Here is a 20,877-nt window from a genome sequence, read left to right on the forward strand (position 1 = left end):
GGGAGATTTGCCATCCACTGCTTCCCAAATGGCTGCAACTTCTGGGGCCAAAGCCGGGTTCATCCAGGTTCCCCCCTCCCTCGCCCCCTGTGAGTTCAGGGGCCCCGGGGACCAGCATCACCTCCCTCTGCTTTCCCAGGTACATTAACACCTGGATTGGAAGCAGAGTAACCAGGACTGGCGCAATGTGACAAGGGATGCTGGTACCCCGAGATGCAGTGTGAGCGGTACTTCCAGAGGCAATGCGGTGTTTGTGCTGGCCCCCTCAGTGTGTCTTTTGACGCGACCTTGATGAAGCCCCCTCTTCACTGCTGGGGAGGTGAGGCTCCCACCTCCTGCCTCAGAGCCTGTGAAGTGTTACCCTGAGAAAGTCAAGGTCGGTAACTTGGCAGGCGCTGGTGGGAACAGGACATTGCAGGCGCCGATGAATTGTGAATTTTGATTGTGCTTGTCCAAGTCAGGGAGCCTGAGTGTAGACGGAGATTTCCTTGGCATTGTCAACTCCTGGGGGATGCCTTGGGCACTCTGCCCTCTGGCCGAGAGCTTCCTCACCGGGCCGGGATATATCAGACCCACATGACAAAATTCATCTTTGTTCCACCTGAACTACATCTGCTTTCGTGTGGGTAAAAAAGTTCTGGCAAACTCTTTTACCAGAATCTAAAAAAGCTGGTGTTTGGGGAATTTGTGTTCTCCCATTTGCAAAGATGATGGCTATCCGTCTCCCTTAGTGGACTGTCACGAGGATTTTGTGTTGAAGGTCAAGTTGGATTTGTTTATTAGAGAGCGACGGGGTAAGCGTGCTCTGATCTGCTGGTTCACGCTTCACCTGACCACGGCAGCTAGGGCCAGGCCTAGACTGGAGCCAGGAACTGGGAACTGGAACTCATCCCTACGTGGATGTCAGTGTCCCAAGTACTTGAGGCATCACCTGCAGCCAATCAGGGTGTGCCTTAGCAGGAAGCTGCAAAGATGGCACTTGAACCTGGGCACTCCTGGGTGGGATGCGAGCATCTTAACCAGCACTGGAGCACCTGCCCATGAGGATTTAGAAAATCATCTTTGTGAAGAGTTAGGAGCTCCTTGCAAACAGTCGAAAAGTGTTCATGTCGCTGGCATGTTCCCACTGCATCACAACTGGCAGCTTCAGTCAGGAGCTGCTGCGTCCGGGGGCTGAGATGCTCGGGCTGGTCGAGGCGTGGCCTCAGGTGTGTGAGGTGAGCTGCCACGGAGGGCGGAAACCCCTGGGAGCTGGGTCCAGGGCAGTGGCCCCCCTGCTTCCAGAAGAGTGCAGTGTTTATGCCAAGGACATGTTCCTTTGCCCAGGAGTGTCTGTGGGGTGAGCTGTAACATCTTTGCTTCTTTATTGATGGTTTGACTTTGTTTCCCTTTTATGCTATCGTTTCCTCAATTTTGGGGAAACAAGGGTTTAAGAACTGAATTATAGTAAATTTTCATAGCTTTTTTTTTTTTTTTTAATTTACAGCCATGGAAACTAAGCCATGAGTGCAAAGTCTGTTATCTTTGTGAATGATGGGAGCAGTTACAGATAGGAAACTCCCACATACCTCACCCAGTTTAAAAATTAGGAACAGGATCTGGTGTCACAGTATAGCAGAATGAGCCTCCACCTGAGGTTCCAGCATCCTCAATAAACCTTTATCTATGCGAGGGAAGCTAAAATGAGTTGCAATTATTCAAGGAATAGTTGCGGGTCACTGTGACCTAGAGATGTTTGGTATTTTGTAGGTGACCTACTGACTTGTGTGTGTGTGTGTTTGCGCAGTTGTAAAGCAGGCTTATTTCATCTCTGTGTATTGTGATGTCAGAGTGACCTTGTATGGTTAAGACGGTGTCCGTCTGCCAGCAGAGTAACAGGACGTCGCGATGAGTGTCAGGCTGGCTCTTTGAAGTCGCAGTCACTCGGCGTTTGCGTCTCTTGAGTTTTGAGCAAGTGTGGGGACTTGATTCGGGCAGATGGAGACACCAGTGACTGACTGCTCATTTGCAGAACAGGACTGGGGGCTGTGTCCAAAACAGACTTCCCGACATGGGAGCCGGAATTAGGTCAGCTTCCCCGACTGAGACACACACAACACTGCAGACGCTGAAGTCTGACCTCCCAAGTCCACGGTTGTGTAGTAACTTAGTGGAGGTCCCCCAGCATTGCCTCTTGCTTGATGAGTTTCTTCTCTTCCTGTTGGTTGAGGCTGGGGCCCTGCTGTGTTCTGTACATAGCTCTAGCAAGTCCCCCAAGGTTGGCAGCGCGATCGTGACCTTGTATAGTTTAGGATGCTTGTCCCGACTCAGACGTCGATTATTTTTGTTCCTCATTGGTAATTACTTACCACGTCACAGTCCTGTCTCTTCCCTGTATCTTACATTCTGGGGCTACAGGAATTTGTGCAGATCTACCCGTATCTGTTTGTCTCTGCGTGGACAGCCACGTGGAGGCATCAGGAAGTTAATGGAGGGATGGGCCTGGAGTGCAGCAGCCAGGTCAATGCTTGGGACACCTGTATCCCCATGTCAGAGAGCCTGGTTCGAGTCCTGGCTCCTCCATATCAGACCTAGCCTTTTGCTAATGCCACAGCCTGGGAGGAAGCAGGCTCAATTGCTTGGAACTCTGCCATCTACATGGGAGACCTGAGTGGGGTTCCCGGCTCCTGATTCAGCCTGGCCCAGCCCTTCCTGGTTTGTACATCTGGGGAGTGAACCTACAGATGCAAGATCTCTCTGCTAGTCTGTCTGCCTTTCAAGTAAAATGAAGAGAAATAAATAGAAACTGTGTAGAAAGTTAATGGAAAATGTATAGCACATTTTTATTCCAATGTTTTCATTGACTTGTTGAACCTCCTTATAAAGATATAGATACCAATATACAGGCATATAGGGAGAGAGTGAGTCACCTGGGTTTGCAGGAAATTACAAAGACCCTGTGTATTCCTCCCCTAGTTTCCTCATATAACTATAAACAATCGGTTTATGATTTATAAAACTATAAAAAGCCAGTGCAAGGCTAGTTCTTGCGTTTTGAAGATGTATTTGGAAGGCAGTATTGCAAAGAGGAAGGAAGAAAGAGAGAGAGAGAGGTGGGGAGAGAGAGAGAGAGAGAGAGAGAGAGAGAGAGAGAGAGAGAAGCTCTTTCATTTGCTGTTTCACTTTCCAAAAGGCCACAATAGCCAGGGCTGGGCCATGCTGAAGCCAGGAGCCTGGAACTCCATCTGGGTCTCCCATGTAATCCCCAGGGGCCCCGTTCCTTGATCCATCTTCTACTGCTTTGGTGCAGTAGCAGGGAGCCGGATGGAAAGTGGAGTGATTGACACTCCAGCTGGCACTCCGATCAGATGCTGGTGTTAGAGATGGCAGGTGAAGCCACTACACCGTCACACCAGCCTTCCGTGGGTTCTGATGTTAGTGTGGTGTGGTGTTAGCTGATGCTTGGTGTGATCAGCAGGGAGGTCTCAGGGTCCAGGGCTCAGGCACAGGAGGGCCTCAGAATACATGTGGCCTAATAGGTAAGGGTTGGCAGCATGTATTGGGCATGGGAATCGGTGGCAAGAGAAGGGTGTTGGGAAGGAAAAACAAGCTCCGTTTGGCCGAGAACAGACCAGGGTGTGGACTGCAGTTCTTACGTAAATCAGAAATTCTTTTCCTCCTGATTATCACCTCCTGATGTGTTTTGCTCAAAACGGATCGCTTTTGAAGTTTCTGCAGGTTCCCAGTGTCCATCACAGGGCAGATAAAAGCGATAATGGTGCCTCCCGGAGTGGATGTTTTAGTCTGAACTCTGTCTGCAAAAGCAGGAACAGCTTGCTTTAAAAAAGGAAAAATTGATGTAGCAATTTTGCCAACTCTGCAATTAGGACCGTGTGCTCCAAAGGAGGTGTGGGTCTGGCAGGGTCCGCAGTCGGCCCTGAAGGCGGTGTGCTTGCTGTGAAGAGGCTGCGGTGTGGCGGGGCAGGCCCATGTGACAGGTGGTGCATTGTCCTATTTCTGCATGTCCTTGGTTGCTTCACAGCTCGCGTGCCTTTCTGGGCGTGTCTGCCGTGCAGGTGGTGGTCGCTGTTCTTCGTCTTTTGTCTGAGTTTCCGATTGAAGCTCTGGGGTGTTTGCCAAAGCTGTGCTTTGCTGTGTTTTCACTCCTCAGTGAGCCAATTTGCAAATAAACATCTGGGCAATACTGGCATTGCGCCAGCATTCGCCCTCTCCAGCTGAGGAAACTCCTTCAAACCTTATGTCATCATGCTGATTAGAACACCCACTCCCTAACTCTATCGAATATCTAGGTTTGAGCCCCGATTCTAGCTTTGCTCATGCAAGTCATACCACAAATAGCTGGAGACCAGAACTGGGTTCCCAGCGCCTGACTATGGCCTGATTCAGTCCGGGGTTTTAGCAGCTATTTGGGGAGTGAACTAGCAGATGGAAGATTTCTAATGCATTCTGCCTTTCAAAGAAAGCTTAATAAATATAAGCAGGGATACTTGTTTTTTTTGCCATGTAGCTGAAGGGTCATTTGAGCAAGTAATTAACTTTGTCTTAGTGTCTTTATCTGCAAAATCAATCTGGTCTGAAAAGAGGCTGCCTTAGAAGAAACAGCAGAGAAGCAGGAGGCAGACAAAATGGAGGTCATAGCAGGGAAGGCCGTGGTTTACAGGTAGGGCCAAAGCCAGGAGCCCAGAGCTTCATCCGGGTTGCAGAGGCTCAGACACTTGAACCGTCTTCTATTGCTTTCTCAGCCCGGGAGCAGGGAGCCAGGTCAGAAGCGGAGCATCTCGGACACGAACCAGCACCCATGCTGGCCTCGCAGGCAGTGGCTTTACCCGCAGTGCCACAATGCTGGCCACTGTAGTAATTTCTCTAAGTAGAATCTTAATAAATTGCTTCAGTTAGCCAATAATTTCAACATATTATGCACAAACAGTTATTCCATTTAAAACTGTTAAGAAGACTGCACCATAAATAAATCAAGTTGAACATTCCATATTGTTTTTTTTTTAATTTGCTTATTTTGCCTTTAATGAAAACCTATTTAAAGCAAACGTCTTTTAAGTGGCAGAATAATATGGTAACATATCTTCATTAATTTAATACTTAGCTGTAAGGAGTGCGTATGAGAGATTTCATTAAAAACAGCAAGGTGCCTGAACAACAAAGCTGAGATGTTTTTAATCACAGAATTATAGTAATTATACAAATCTCAAGATTTTCATCAGGCAAAAAAAGGCTTCTAGGGCTAAAGCACGCAGTTTCAACAGAGCACTAATAATCATGTATTGTTCTAAACTATTGGAGGAAGAATCCTTGGGCCAAGGGAGATACTCGAGAGGAGAGGTTAAGCGTTGAAGTTGTATGGGAAATTGAGCATCGCACCATCTTGCTAGCAGTTCTGCAAGATGCATTTCTGCTGGGTCACAAAATAGCATCCCCCATGTGAGGGCACCGGCATAGCAGGTGAATTTTCAGATAACCACAAGGGTGCCTGTTACCACTTCTCGTGTCTTTCACTTAGAATGGCCAGGGAGCCCTTTTCTCTCTCCTCCCAGGGGCTGAGTTGCCCAGAAGCCCGGCCCTTTTTCCTGTTAGTAAACAGAACAGCCAAGCTAAAGCTGAGATGACTGCTGGCCCGGAATGAGGATGTCTGGGTTGGATGATAAGTACGCAAAGAAGAACTGAGTTATCATGGCAATGACTGAGCATGTCAGCAGTGGAGTCTGAAAGGCCCTGTGATGGACGTGAGAGTTTCCAAGATTTATTTACCCATCTGCTGGTCTATTTCCCAAATGCCTGCCGATGGCCTGGGCTGGGCCAGGCTGAATCCAGGAGCCTGGAGCTACCCCCGGGTCTCCCACGTGGCTGCAGGGGCACAAGCACGTAGGCCATCTTCCACTGCTTTCTTAGGCATATTCTCGGGGAGCTGTATTAGAAGTAGAGCAGTCAGGACTAAAAATGGATGCTCATATGGGATGCTGGCATCGGAAGAGGTGGTTTAACCGGCTCTGCCACGGCTCCTAAGAACTTCTGAGGAGCAGGCAGTGAGCCTGGAGAGGTGATATGCCTGGGGTGGGAGCCTGGCATGACGGTGTTTCTGGTCTCTGGACTTCCCTCAGCTTCCCTTGCACACACACACACACACACACATACACACACACGATGGCGTCATCTGTGTTTGCACACACACACCTGGAGGGTGAGCTGGAACATCTACCGCTCATGCCTTCTTACTGTACCCCCTCACACCTTGAGTTCACAGATGCCGACCTCCAGCCCCTCATTAGAAAGCCTGGGGAACCCCAGTGCTCTTTCTGGGGTGCACACAGGTGAATACAATGCAGGCTCACAGAGCTGCTGCACTCCTGCTGGGCACTCCCTGGCTGACAGGTTCCCCTCATCCCCCCCCCGACTGTAATTACAAGGTCATTGAAGTTTTGCTCGTTCCCTTTGAACTGTCCCGTACTTGGCTGTGTTGCAGAATGTACACGATGCACGTAAGGTGTGAAGCTAAGCAGTCTGCCTGGGACCTGCTGTTCACACCTTGCCGTGTCTGCCTCCTTCCCCTGCCTCCTTCGTGCATCGCCCCAGCTGTGCGCACCATGTTCTGCGTTCTGATTTACACCGAGCAGTATCGGGTTGTCTTCCTGGAGCACTTTCCAGAGGAGGAGCACTTTCCGGGGAGAGGTGTGTTGACCCGCGGTCATGGCGTCAGCCTCTTCATCAAGCCCCTTTCTGTCTGTTACGCAGGTGCGCCCCTGTCTGAGGCTCCACAAGAGAACTAGGCCAGCCAGGAATGCAGGTGCACGGGCACAGGTTCTGCTTCCTGCAAGACTGCTACCTGGAGGAAGAGAGTGCTTCCCAAGGAGAGCTGTGCAGCGGCGTGCTTCACTCCAGGGCCCGGAGCTCATTCTAGAAGGAGGACATGGATGGAGCCCGCGCATGGCTACCCCGGCATCCACTCTCCTGCGAGGCCTAACGCGGACCCCCCGGGGATGCCTCCTGAGTGACGATGGTCCGCCGCTGGGTGCTGGCGTGGGTGTCCCGGCTGGTACTGCTGCTGGTGCTGCTGTGCTGTGCCCTGTCTGTGCTCTACATGCTGGCCTGCACCCCCAAGGGTGGTGATGAGCGGCTGGGGCTTCCCAGGGCCAATGGCCCCACGGGCAAGGAAGGCTACCAGGCGGCGCTGCAGGAGTGGGAGGAGCAGCACCGGGACTACGTGAGCAGCCTCAAGCGGCAGATTGCCCAGCTCAAGGAGGAGCTGCAGGGCCGCGTGGAGCAGCCGCCTCCGCCACCGCAGCGCCCTGACCTGCTGGCCTTCCTGCGCGCGCAAGTGGACAAGGCCGAGGTGCACACGGGCGTCAAACTGGCCACTGAGTACGCCGCCGTGCCTTTCGACAGCTTCACTCTGCAGAAGGTGTACCAGCTGGAGACCGGCCTGACTCGCCACCCGGAGGAGAAGCCGGTGCGCAAGGACAAGCGCGATGAGCTGGTGGAAGCGGTGGAGTCGGCAGTGGAGGCCCTCAACAACCCCGCAGAGAGCGGCCCCAATCGGAGGCCCTACACGGCCCAGGACTTCATAGAAGGTGCGAACATGTGGGCAAGGGCGGGAGCAGCAAGGGAGGTGCCCTGGGGTCCCCACTCTGAGTCCCTGCTCACATCAGCCCTCTTGGGCTGTGGCATGGTTGGTGCCCAGTAGGAAGAAGCAGATTTTTTATTTTTCAGAGACATCTGTTTCTTGCTAATTCAGGTATGCTCATCTAACCCCATTCCTCTGTGGGTCATGAGACCACCATCTCCCAAGGCTGTAGGCAAGGCAGACACATCAGAAACCCCGTCTGCCCACAATTAGGCCTCGATTCTGAATAGTTTTCTGTCTTAAGATATTTAGTTTTTTTACTTAAGCTGAATATTTTTGGTGTATTATGATCTTTCAGATTCTTAGAGCCAGTTCAATAAGTCTTGGCCCCTGCTACCGATGTGGGAAACCCAGATAGGGTTGCAGGCTCCTGAATTCAGCCTGGTCCAGCCCTGGCTGTTGCAGCCCCACCTGGGGAGTGAACCAGCAGACACAGTTCTCTTTGTGTCTCTCCCCCACTCTTTCACTCTGCCTTTTGAATAAATGCATACATCTTTAAAAGTCTTTAATGAGAGTAAGCTTTGAGTGTGCAGGTTTTAACCCATTTCTCATGAGATACTGCAAAGGTGTGGTATACCCTGCCTCCACCTGTAGAGACACATGGTGAGCTCTGAATAGGGTTGAGAAGATGATGATGGGACAGAACATGAATTTGTGCTTCTGGTTTCTGAAGTGTTTCCACATAGATTGCCTTGCTAGCTGATCCTTGGGGAAGATCATCACATTATTTTAAAAAATTCACATTCCCACTGTCCCCCGGCATGTGCAATTTGGAGCCACCAACATACACAGCGCCACCTGCTTCTAAGGGTCTCACTCTGCCTGCATATTCAACATCTGCCTGCTCTTCTGTGTCCGTATCAGGATCCACAAGCCCTCTCTTTCACACAGCGCAGGTGTCAGTCTCTTGCCCCTGTGCCCCTTCTCTGCGATGTGAGCCTCTTGTGACAGCTGCCCGTGCTGCTTGAGGTGTGGACACACTGCAGACAGCTCGAGGCAGATAACCCAGTCGTGTCCTCCAGGGTTGGTAAGAGTCCACACCGCTGTGTTTTATCACAAAAACCCTTTACACCTTTTTAGATGGATGTAGCTGTCCTAAGCATTATGGCTTGTGTCATTTCTTTGATTCATGTCAGTAACACATGATCATGAAGATGGTCTTGATTCCTAAAAGTGAGGCGTTGTGGGAGATGCTACCAGCAAGGGCAAGCTGTAGGAGTCCCTCTGACAAGTGACACTTGAACGCAAAGTGGGATTCCTGGCACTCGAGGCATTTTATCATCAACTGGATGAACAGTGGCCTGAAGTTATAGCTCCTGTTTCTCTCTTCAGGGAAGTGGTTGGACTAAATTGCTTTCAAGGACCTTTTTCAATCCTGGCTCACAGTTCTTTATCTGTCCCTAGTTAAGGAGAAAGAAGGAGTGGTAAAAGTCTGGTTTGAGATCTGCCTTCTGTAATGGTTTGACACTTGATGGAGACCTTTAGACTGTAAAGTGTATCTCTCAAATAACTAATTGATGTTTGTGAACACGACCCCAGAGAAACCGATTTTGTATCTATTTTCCACTGGCCAAGAGCTGGAACAATATTACAGCATCCCATGGAAAGGCTTCAGGTTAAAACTCCCAGAGTTTTACAGGAAAACAGGACACCTGTGGGAACCCTGACTATTATGATAAGGACAGCAAACACTCAGATGTTGGTACTGAGATAAGGAAGTGTGCGATTGTGCACAGTGGGTGACCACACATGTTTGGGGGAAACGGCAGGATCAGACTTGCCGGTAGGTGGGCCAGCCTGAGGATGTCAGGCCTCATGGTGCTCAACCTGCACTGTGATACGTCAGGTTAAGATGCTGCCTTTCATGTTGGCATTCCACATCGAAGCCAGCTTCCACCAGCTCCACTTCTACTCCAGCTCCCTGCTACTAATGCGCCTGGGAAAGCAGTGGAGGATGGCAAAGTCATCTGGGCCCCCGCCAACCATGGAAGACATCCTGACTGAGTGCCCAGCTCCTGGATTTGTTGTGGCTCAGCCCTACTCATTGTGGCTGTTTGAGTGAATAAAACATCAGGTAGAAGACTCGCTCTCTCTCTCTCTCTCTCTCTCTCTCTCTCTCTCTTTCTCTGTACCTGTCTTGGCAACTCTGCCTTGTAAATAAGAAAGATCTTTAACAACTAATTCTCATCTTGTATCTTCAAGGGAAGTGGTGTGTAAGTGGGTGGGGCAGCATCCCTGGGCAAGGTCTTCTGGAATGACCGCCACCGTGCTGTCCGTGTGAATGTAGAGCTAGGAGTCTACACCTGAGGCTTCACTTCGTAGAGCAGATTGTTGCAGAGCATCACAGAAAGTCACCCGGTGCCTTGGGAATCCAGGCCCCCGCCCTTCTCCAGCAGGAGTCTGAGACTAGAAGCATCCCAAGCTGGACTCAAGAACCAGTGTCACAGGAGACCTTGACATGCTTCATAGTTTTTTGAGTGAAGAGGCTTCTTATTTTCATTTTCCTTGATCTCCACTGACTGTCCAACCAGGTATAGAGGAAGAAGGGTGGTCGTCCCAGGCTTCTACGGCCATTAATGCAGAGGTTTGTTTATGTTACTGGTAAGATGGTTTTCTCAAGAAGAGGCCTTTCCCACTACTTGCATGCTGAATCATAAGCCTCTGATGTGGACACCCACACTGAGCAGAGAGGTGGGGTAACTGCTGAAGGAAGGAAGACCCGAGTCTTCCTTTCACTATAAAAATTTTCAACAGACAAAAATTATAGAAATTATCTGTTTATGTTGTTTGCCGTCATCATCAACTGACGACCAGGGCTATGAATTTTGAACTTGCAAACCACTTTCCAAATATGCTACCACTACTTTGAGGCTTAGCATTTCAGCATATGGGCACTGGTCAGCTGGAGGCACAGGCACAGGGAGGGGACAGCCTCAAGTTGGAACACTACTGGGATTCCAGCTGGTGTTGGAGTGGAATATGCCAATCAGGAAAGCCTTAAGGGCAAGACCAAGTCAGACGGGGGGCATCAGGAAGGACCCAGGAGAAGCTTGCCATCAGTCAGCAAGCGGGTCCCAGCAGGGTCCCTGACCTGCTTGGCTCAAATGGATTGGTTCCGGAAGGAGGTTGGGGCTTCGTATTAGATCCCAGAAAACTCATAGCAGGTGCATTCTGAGTATGGAGACCAGAACGTGCAGATAGTTGAGGAGACAGGAAGTTGACTCCTCTGGGATACTGATCCACTCAGGAGACACTGAATTTCTATACTGGCAGGTGTGGTTGATCTTAGGATGGAGCTGGTGTTCTCACGCAACATAAGTGCGTCTCCAAACAGGTGCTCCCTGCCCCCGATGCACTTTGCGTTTTGTTTCTGAAATCCTGTAAACTTCTAGATATTTTCTGAAGAATTCTCACTAGTTACCAATGTTCCTATAAAATTACAGTGTAAACACATTATTCATTTTCAAGTTCATGACCAAACTTCCTTGAATTATGAATATGTTTATGGTCAATAAGTAAAGTTTATTAATAGCACACTGTGTGCTTTGGCCTTCCTTCTGTGCTTAATGAAAGCATTAATCTCTGTAACCTCTGCCCACAATGAAATTGCACCGGAATTTGATGAAAAATGGCAGACTCATTGGCTGCATAGAGAGCTGATGGAATCTAAGAGTGTTTTTTGGCTGCCCTTCAGTTAATGTCACAAACTTATTTAGAATCAGTCATGTCCTCTGAGAATCGGTGGACAGCACAGACACACGTGAAATGCCAAGAGGGAAGCCTGAGAGGGACCCTGCTCTAATGATTGACGAATGTCTCACCATGTACCATGCCCTCTGCTGCTGAAAGCCTGCAGCGCTCCTGCAGCCTGGTCCTTGTGAATGCCAGTGAATCTCAGGGGAGGCCAGGGGTTTCCCCTGCGATGGGCTCTTGGCGTTTTGTTTGGCTCTGGTTTTAGGGTTCTGGGGGATCCCCATCCTGGTCTCTGTAATGCCTGTACTGAATTTGCATTCTCATATGCAAATGAGCCATATGTCAGGGTTCCCTGTCTTCCACATCCTCACCAGCATGTACTGTTTTTGTTTGGTTTTTACTTTCCTGATTTTGGCCGTTTTGACCAGGATGAGAAGATGCCTCCGGAGGGTTTTGGTTTGCATTGTACCAACTGGAGGACATTGTAATCCGTGAAATAAGCCAGATGTGGGAAAGTCCATTGTCATCACACAAGGGGAGCCTTGGATAGTAGATTAGATAGATAATAGGATAGTTTTAGGGTACTACATACAGTGGGGAACTGTCATTTACAACAACCTAGTTTATATTTATCTATCCATCTAGAGAGAGATTTAGTATTTCTGTTGGTCTTTAATAAATGCAGCATAGCTCATAGATACAATTCCAATCTGATGGGCCTTTCCTTTTCTCTCTCACCTGCCCCATAATTCTTTCTTTTTCCTTCTTTTTTTTTTTTTTTGCAGGACTTATTTATCTGAAAGGCAGAGTTACAGAGAAAAAGGAGAGAGAAAGAAAGAAAACAAAGGAAATAATAAATTGCAGGTCACAACTGAGGCTTAACCAGTGTCTAAATAACCAGGCTGGGGGAGACCACCTGCGTAGCTGTGCCTGTTCTAGGAAGAAAATCTTTTGAACGCCTTTTCAGCAGAACCCCTTGGAGCCTGCACCCCATGTTTGCCGTTGTCAGGATGGTTTGTTTGGTCCCTGTGGTGGAGGCTGTCGGAGCAGGTGCAGCCTTCCAGGGGCCCCTGCAGAAGATGTCAGGGCTCTGTGTGCTTGTGGCCCCCGGCCTGGCAGAACCAGGCCTGGCAGAACCTGGCAGGGAACACAGTGTTCCCTTCCTGTGGCATCTCCTAATCTTTGTATCCCTCCCAGGTGTCCTTCAGTGAGCTACCAATGAACATGGCAAGAGGAAAGAGGGCAGAATGCCTCTTCCTTTCTCCTCTAAAAAAAGACACACATAATAGCCTTTTTTGTATCACTAGTCTGTCTGTCCCCTCTCTTTTCCTTTTCCTAAAATACACCCGGCAGTCAGTGTGTGAAACCAGGGTGAGCTGCCACAGCCTCCAGCATCCATGGCCTTCCATTTACAGCTCAGTCCGCACTCTGGGCTGTATATTTAGAGTGCTAAAATTAGCAGTGTTCTGCACGCGACCCAAAGAGGAGTTTGGAAATGAGCTGAGAGAGCAGGGCTGCGGATGGGGACTGCCTTCTGACTGGCGCTGGCTGGCATCCCCAAATCACAGACGTTGGGGGATGTTCTGGCGAGGGGATATCAGGTGGTGACAGATGGTCACTGCCATGAAGATAGCAGGTCCATGCAGTGATCTGTCCACAGAGGCAGTCGGTCCTTTGATGAACCCGTGTGGGAAGAGGCGTTGGTAGGGACACACTGGGCTAGTGTGTGACTGTGTCATCATAGTGGTCCAGTTTGGCTGCCCAGGTATTCTTAGCAAAAAGGCTACAGGAGTGTTTTCTGATTTGAGTTTCATGTCAGAGCATGCTTCACAGGGCTCGGGGAAGATACCATTGTCTAGGGAGTCAGTCAAGGTACAAGGTGGCAGAGCGGGTGGCGCAGTGCACCCGCCTGCTTCCGGTCCATAGCATCTGTGCTCTGTGTTCGTTGACTAAGCGGGACCACCTCCCCCCACACTGCGCTGAGACCAGGGGTCATTTCATATAACACCCTAAAGGTCTCACACCAGCAGAGTGCCTAGAGTGTGGCTGTTAATTAGGTTAATGATCACAGAACATTTAATGGAGGTGTGGACTAGAGCACAGGTCTGAGAGAGGAGGAAGATGTCCTCTGAAACCAAAGGAAAGGGTGATGAGAAGAATCGTAATGAACTTTTCTTTTGAGACACAGACTAAGAACTGAAAGCCAGAACCTCTGAAAGTTGGTAGGCCTGGATGCTTTTATATTACCCCAGAGAGAAATGTCAGTGTCTTTTCCTTATTTGTATTGATTTAAAAGATGGAGCAATAGGGGAATACCTTCCACCTGCTGGTTCACCTGCTAAAAGCCTGCAGCAGCCGGGGCTGGGCCAGGCCAAAGCCAGGAGCACCTTTTAGGTCTCCCACATGGGTAGGTGACGGGACCCAAGTACTTTGGGCCAGCTTCTGCTACCTCCCAGATGTGTTGTTCAGAGCTAGATTGGAAGTATGTGGTGCCTGGCACTTGAATCAGGCACTCTGGGTGTCCCAGGAAACCCCTGATCCCAAAGCATCCTAACTCTACCGCCTAAGTCTCCTTCCTTCTAGCTCCTCATACCCTCAGAAATAAACACTGGATTTTCTCAAATCTCCAGTAAATACATCATTTACTATAAACTGAATGTTTTCAGTGAAAGGTTTTTTTTTTCTTTAACAGATTTTTAAGATTTATTTATTTACTTGACAGAGGTACAGAGAGAATGAGAGCAAAGGAGAGAGAGATTTCCATCTGCTGGTTTGCTCCCCAGAAGGCACACAAGAGACAGCAGTCGTCTAGGCCGTAGCCAGAAGCAAGGAGCCTCATATAGCTTTGCCACGTGGGTGACAGGGGTTCAAACCCTTGGGCCGTCCTCAGCTGATTTTCCCAGGCCTTTAGCAGGGAGCTAGAATGGAAGCAGAGCAGCTGGGTGTTGACATGGAGTACTGCCACTGCAGGTGGTGGTGGCTTTATCTGCCACAGCACAATGCTGGCCCCTATCAACAAGGAAGTTCTGACACATTTCATTCATAGGTTGGCATTATGCTCTTAACTGTGTTAATATTATGGTGACCCATGTCATTTGGAAGTATCTGTAGCATTTTAATCATGGTTTTCTACATAGAGAGTGTTTGGATGAGAATTCATTTTTTGAGAAGTGTATAACGTGGGGCATGTTGACTGTGAATGAATTTCCATCTGTACTTAAGTCTGTTGTGGTGTGCCTGGCAGTGTGAGATTGTTCCTTCTCGTTTTTCTACTCTGAAATACCCAAGCCACCTTTGATCACAAAGCACAGTGACTGGGGGATCTCTGTAGTGTTTTTACAGTTTAGGGGAGGCTGTACCCTGGACCTGAAGGAAGGCGCTTTGGTGTCAAACCACCCCTGTGAACATTGAACACAAAGCCAGCATCTTATCAAGTTTCTGATGGCAACCTTGCCCAGGCCACAGTTTCCATTGGAGTGGAGCCTTCCAAAGCCTGATGATGATATTTCTTCCCTGGCACTTTACTCATCATTCCTATTGATTTGGCATTCATCACACTGATGGCTGTTAGGTTTGAGTTTCTGAGCTCCGAGTTCATCATCAGTTTCACCCCTGACATTTGCTCAGGCTCCACACCAGGGGCTTGGCACCTGGAGTACTGTGTGCTGGGCAGACCCTTGCTCTACCTTCAACTGTATCCCTGGGACCTCCCCGTCCTGGACCCTAGGTGGCCACCGACACTCATTGGCTCAGGATCTGGCTTGACTAAGCAAGAGCAGCAGGAACGAGAACTCATCACTTCAGGCCATTGGGATGCGAGATGATTTCATTGGGATGTTGGCTGGAGTGAGATTATTTGTCTTTCTACAGCAGCGCTATATTTTAGGATATTAACATGATGAATGGGCCTCAGGGGCAGAACATGAGTCAATGTTACGGCAGAAGCTTTCAGAAATAAAATTTAAACTTTTTAGGCTTGTCAGTTTGGGAAAAAAAAATGGAGTTAATTCTTTCAGAAGGCAAGTGTTATCTAAAAACTGGAGTTGGCATCTGAGTGGAGGCTGACCCTCTTTCCCAAAATAATGATTAAAAGATTTCTGTGCCTGGGCTTCCTTGGAGGAATACTGTGAGTCCCTGCATTGGCTCACACAGGTGCTGAGGGGGAGGCAGCCTGGGGTTTCTGCTGATCCCACAGTATCACCAGCACGCCTTGTGTACCAGACACTGGAAATACACAAGTGAAAACCCAGGCCTAGAGCCTGACTTACAGAGCTTCTGTTCTAGTTGGCAGAGGTAATAGCCATCAGCCAAACTGGAAAATCACAGAGTTGAAAAACAGGGGATTCCCTTGACCGACCCGGGAATAAAAGAGGCATTTGCAAGAGGTGCGAGTGCTCAGGAAGATGGCCCAGACCGTGGGAATATGGGTTTGCATCTGGAGCAGGGACTTATGAGGGCTTTGCTGAAAGCTTCAACCGGAAGATGGATGAAAGTCTGTGTGGAAATAACTGTAGCGTGAAGAGACCTCAGGCTGTGTCTATGTAGATAATCCTACTTCGGGGATGGGCACAGGGACGTAGTTCTGAAGGAGAGCCCGTATGGCAGAAGCCAGGGAGGGAGGCAGAATGCCAGGGGCAACAGGCACCTCGAAAGCCAAGATGAGAAAGCAAGTGGGCATGATCTTGCTGGGGCAAGATCGAGCGAGGTGAGAAGCTGTTACCTCTAGGAAGCTACTAGAAGTTATCTCCAGGAAGTCACTGATGCTCTCTAAAGAGGAATGGATTAGAATGTTCTTAGTGGAGCATTGGGGGCAGAAGGAAGATTATGGCAGGGAACGAGAGAAGGAAGTAGAGAAAATGGCATCCCACAGCACAGACGTGACCCACGGTGTGCTGCCCAGCACAGAGAGCCAATCGTACCATACCACACTGGGGTGTTGGGATGCAAAACCTCAAGATAAAATTAAAAATGCAGGTTCTCAGTTCCACAGACCCAGGAGCCATTTAGGACCATGGATTGAGAGTATCTCCATCTAGAGGCATAGCTGGAGAAGGGGAGAGGTAAGAGCAGCACCCCAATAGTTCTGGACAGGAAAGTAGGTAAGACCATTGTTTCCACATGCTCTTTTTTCCTTCCTGTATCTGGGGGAAGGAGAGACAAAGGAAGAAGCCCCACCCAGCCTCCCAACCATCCCAGGGACCCCATAACCACTTCTTTTTAAAGTGAGTGATTAGGTGGTATATCCTCCTCCTCTTTTAGCTTGGCTATGTTGTTGGTTTTGAACTGAGTTTCTTGTAAACAGTATTTTTTTTTTTGTTTAAATCCACTTCTCTTCTTTAATTGGTACATATGGATCACTTAGGCTTAAGATAATTACTGGTGTGTTAGAGTTTATGTCTACAATGGCAAGTAATTATATAACCGAAGTGCATTTTTATTTTAGGGTTTACTAAGAGATTAAATTAAAAATAACTATCAATGAGTACTTGACCAAGAGGTCTTTATAAATTCTCTTGATTTAGTGGCTAAAATAGGAATCCAGTATTATGCACTTAAGTTTTCTAGGCAAGATTCATTGTAGCTATGTTAATACTGTGGGAACTTTGGTGGGGGGGTCTCATCCATGTATGTATGTGTGTGTGTGTGTGTGTGTGTGTAGTGGACCTGGAACTTTCTTCTGAGGAAGATCTGAGTCCTATCCCAGAAATGGTCATCCCTCTGTCCCAGGCAGAAGCTGGGTGGCTTTGTGTTACGGTGCATGTGTTTGATGCTACAAGCACCACGACACATTATGTTATGTCTGTTTGTGGTGAGCACCTTGGTGTGTCAGGTAATATACTGTTTGAACCTCTGCCCACCAGGAATTCCACACACCCATGCTGCAGCTATTAAGACAGCACCTGGGCCACCTTCCACTGCTTTCCAAAAATGCTACATTAGCAGGCATCTGGGGCGGAAGTGGAACAGGCAAGACTTCCACCGGCAATTCAAGAAGGGATTCCATTATCACAAGTGGCAGTGACTGGTGTAACACAATACCTAGCCCAGGTTCTGTTATCTTAGTTCCATTGGCACAGAGGAGTCCAGGGAGAGTAATATTTTGTGTGGTAGCATGCTGGGATCCATTTGTAGGTTTAGGATTATGTTTGTTATCTTCAGCTTGCTTTGGTTTTGCTATATTTTAGAATTTCCTCAGGAATACACACAAGTTTTCCCCCAAACTGCCAGTCAATTCAGTCTTAAACCTATTTGTAAAGTTGAAATCACTTTCCACCACTGACTAATGAGATGAATCCATTGAATAAAATCAATGCTTCTAAGAGATGCAATTAATGGCTTTCTTTGAGACACAAAACAGTTAATATTGATGCTTTGAAAGTATGCTGTGACCCAGTTCTTATGACCACAGCATAGGACCCTAAGCCATTAGCTATCTTACTGAAGTTGCTACGAAGTCAGTGTGAACCAGGATTAAACTGGAAATCTCTGGCATAGGCTGTTGGCCATCACTGTCTGGAAAGTCCTCTTTTAGTATGACATGATACAGACTGTAACTAACCTGGATGGGTAGTTAACAGTCAGATGGAAGGTCATGGTCTATGAGGAGAAGGGGCACTTTCAGTTGCTAGTGGAAATGGATTTCCCAAGCAACAGCTGGTAAACAAACCGTATTATGACATTGCTAAAGCATCAGCCTGACTCTGGTATTATGTATGTTAATTTGTGATATCAGATATTTGGGCTCACAGTGGCAACTTTAAGAAATGAGTCATGGGATTCTGTTTTTAAGCGTGGTTAATTAATGCCAGTACAGCGAGGGAAGTGCTCCCAGTTTAGTTCTGACATGTCTGACTAAGGGCAGTAATACATTAAATGATTAATGGAGCAAAACGTAATGACATCATCATCATAATGGCAATAAGAGTGCTTATTATTCCTCGCATCATAGAGGACTTCCTGTATACCAGGCATGTTTGTTTTGCATGGATTAATGGAGTTAATATTCACAATAGCCCTATGTGGAAATAGATATTAATGTTCATCCTGTATCCTAAAGCAATTAATGTCATTGAACCAAATCAGTAAATTATCCTATTCTCGGAGCTAAGTTCTCATACTGTTTTCTGTTACACCTTAGAGAAAGTTGATGTTAATTTTTGAGACATCTTTATTTCCCTTTTTAAAGATTTATTTATTTGAAAGATAAATTAGAGGCGGGGGAGAGACTGAAAGAGATCTTTCATGTACAGTTCACGATACAGATGGCTGCCACAGCCAGTCTAAAACCTGGAGCCAGAAGCTTCTATCAGGTCTCCCCCCCCTAGGAACCGGAGCCCAAACACTTGGGCTAGCCTCTGCTGCTTTCCCAGGCTCATTAGTAGGAAGCTGGATCAGAAGTGGAGCATGTGGGACTTGAACTGGTGTCTACGTGTCCCTTTACCCACTATACCAGTGACAGTCCCTTGATTTCCTCTTATCAAAAATCAGTCCAGGCAGATTAACACACTACCTGTGATGCCAGAATCCTATAATGTTGCTGGTTCAAGACTAGTTGCTTTACTTGCTACCTGCCTGCTCATTCTCCTGCAAAATCAGAGAAGGTGATCCAAGTACTTAGGCCCTTGCTGTCCACTTGGGTTCCAGGTCCCTGGGTCAGACCAGTGCAGCCAGTTAGGGAATGAACCAGCAGATGGAGAATGTCTGTCCCTCCCTGCCTCTATATAACTGCTTTTGCAACAAACAAATGATTTCCTTTTAAAAAAAGGAAGTCAACAGAATATAGTTATAGACTTGTTTCTGATGTCAAGGTTCACTAATCTGCAGGAAGCTTTACCAGGGTGTTGCTCTGAAAGCAACAGTTCCGTATCTCCATCAGCCTGCATATCATGTGAACAAGTAACTTGGACCAGTTACTTATTTAACTTACTCCAAAACATCAACTCACCCATCTATAAAAGGAAATTAGCGAAGAGCTTTTAACTGGTACTTTCTTATCTAGATAACATTTGTGAATGTGGTTTGCAAAACACACCCCATCGGGTGCAATGCAGATTTCAACTTAGCTGTGCAAAGCACCTTCAAAATGTTCATAGAAAAAAAGATGAAATTAATAGATAAGTTTAGTCTAGTGCCCCCCCCTCCCCAATGAGATTCATGCCTAGTTTTTCATACACATTTTCTATGAACTTTTTTGCAGACTCTATATCCTTTCTCTATTTTGGTGGAAAGTTACTTAAGGAATTGTGCATGGGCAAGATTAATGGTTGGCCTAAAACAATAGCTGAGACTTTGACTTTCTAACACCTGCTCCTTAGCACAGCCTATGGAATACACTGCCTGCTTTTCCAAACATCCTGTTGGATGCTTCCCCTGGGTCCTGAGGGGAAGTCCTGCAACTCTTGAGAAAAGCAGCCTGGTAGTGCTCTGACTTCCCGGATGTCTGTTCTGAAATTCTTTCTGTTATCGCCTCTGCCCTCACCACCTGCCCCCTCAGACTCCATTGTGTCCAGGGAGGCATCTTTCTAACCTTCATTTTCTTAGAATATGGAAATAGTTTGCTGTTTCTTTGAACACACACATACCACAGCCCTTGAAGATGCATGAGAGAATCTCTGCACTTGGGGTTGTGAACAGGTGGTAGTCTGGGTCTGCCCGACTCAAGACAGTCCCAAGGGAGAAACGTGCGCAGAGGCCTGGCTTCCAGGCTAAGCAGTATTTCATTGTGTTTGTGCAGTATGTTTCTTTATCCACACACCTTGGCCTCTGTTTGCGAGTACACCACTACATGCGAGAGTGTGGAAAACTTTTAAATGTCCTGGCTCCCTCTTCTGATCCTGCAACCCCTTCCTACGCACCCCGTCTGATGTCTTCACCTACGTGGGAAGGCAGCCTGGACACAGGTGTCTGCGTCTGAACGTCAGGCTGACTCACACTTCTCAGATCACATCAGAACTTAACCCATCACAGAATCAGTAAGCCCCTTTCCCCTACATGCCAGGCTCTGAATTCTTCCCGCCTCCCCTCATCTTCACTGCCACTTCAGGGTTCAAACCCTTCTCCTTTCTTGCTAAACCATGTGGCTTTATTCTTGTTGTTCTCATCTTCTCCTTGGCACTGTAGAGGGATGGTCCTAAAGAATCCCATCTTGCCACTATTATTATATAATTTATATAAATAGATGCAGTGTGAGACAGATAGATGTGCAGATGGACAAAGCTTCCAACCACTGCCTCACTGCCTAAATTGTTGCAAGAGGGCCCAGCATGGTAGCTCAGTGGCTAAAGTCCTCGCCTCCATGAGCCGGGATCCCATTTGGACACCGGTTCTAATCCCGGTGGCCCACCTTCCCATCTAGCTCCCTGCTTGTGGCCTGGGAAAGCAGTTGAGGATGGCCCAAAGCCTTGGGACCCTGCCCTCACATGGGAGACCCAGAAGAGGCTCTAGGCTCCTGGCTTCAGATCGGTTCAGCTCTGGCTGTTGCAGCTGCTTGGGGAGTTGTTTTCCATGGTGGCTGTGCCACCGGACATTCCCAGCCATAGCACACAAGAGCC

At 48.1% G+C, this 20,877-nt stretch overlaps 1 protein-coding gene across 1 annotated transcript in view; it reads left to right on the forward strand.

The window, feature by feature from the left end:
- CSGALNACT1 (chondroitin sulfate N-acetylgalactosaminyltransferase 1) overlaps positions 1 to 20,877 on the forward strand; it is a 56,089-nt gene that overhangs the window by 15,551 nt on the left and 19,661 nt on the right. The window contains exon 2 of the mRNA XM_040971306.1: positions 6,745 to 7,580. Within this exon, the coding sequence (XP_040827240.1) occupies positions 7,007 to 7,580 (574 nt within the window). The 5' untranslated portion in view covers positions 6,745 to 7,006. The remainder of the gene's footprint in view (positions 1 to 6,744; positions 7,581 to 20,877) is intronic.

Source organism: Ochotona curzoniae, unplaced genomic scaffold (assembly GCF_017591425.1).
Source record: "Ochotona curzoniae isolate NIBS_2020 unplaced genomic scaffold, NIBS_Ocur_1.0 contig_21, whole genome shotgun sequence".
Taxonomy (NCBI): Eukaryota; Metazoa; Chordata; class Mammalia; order Lagomorpha; family Ochotonidae; genus Ochotona; species Ochotona curzoniae.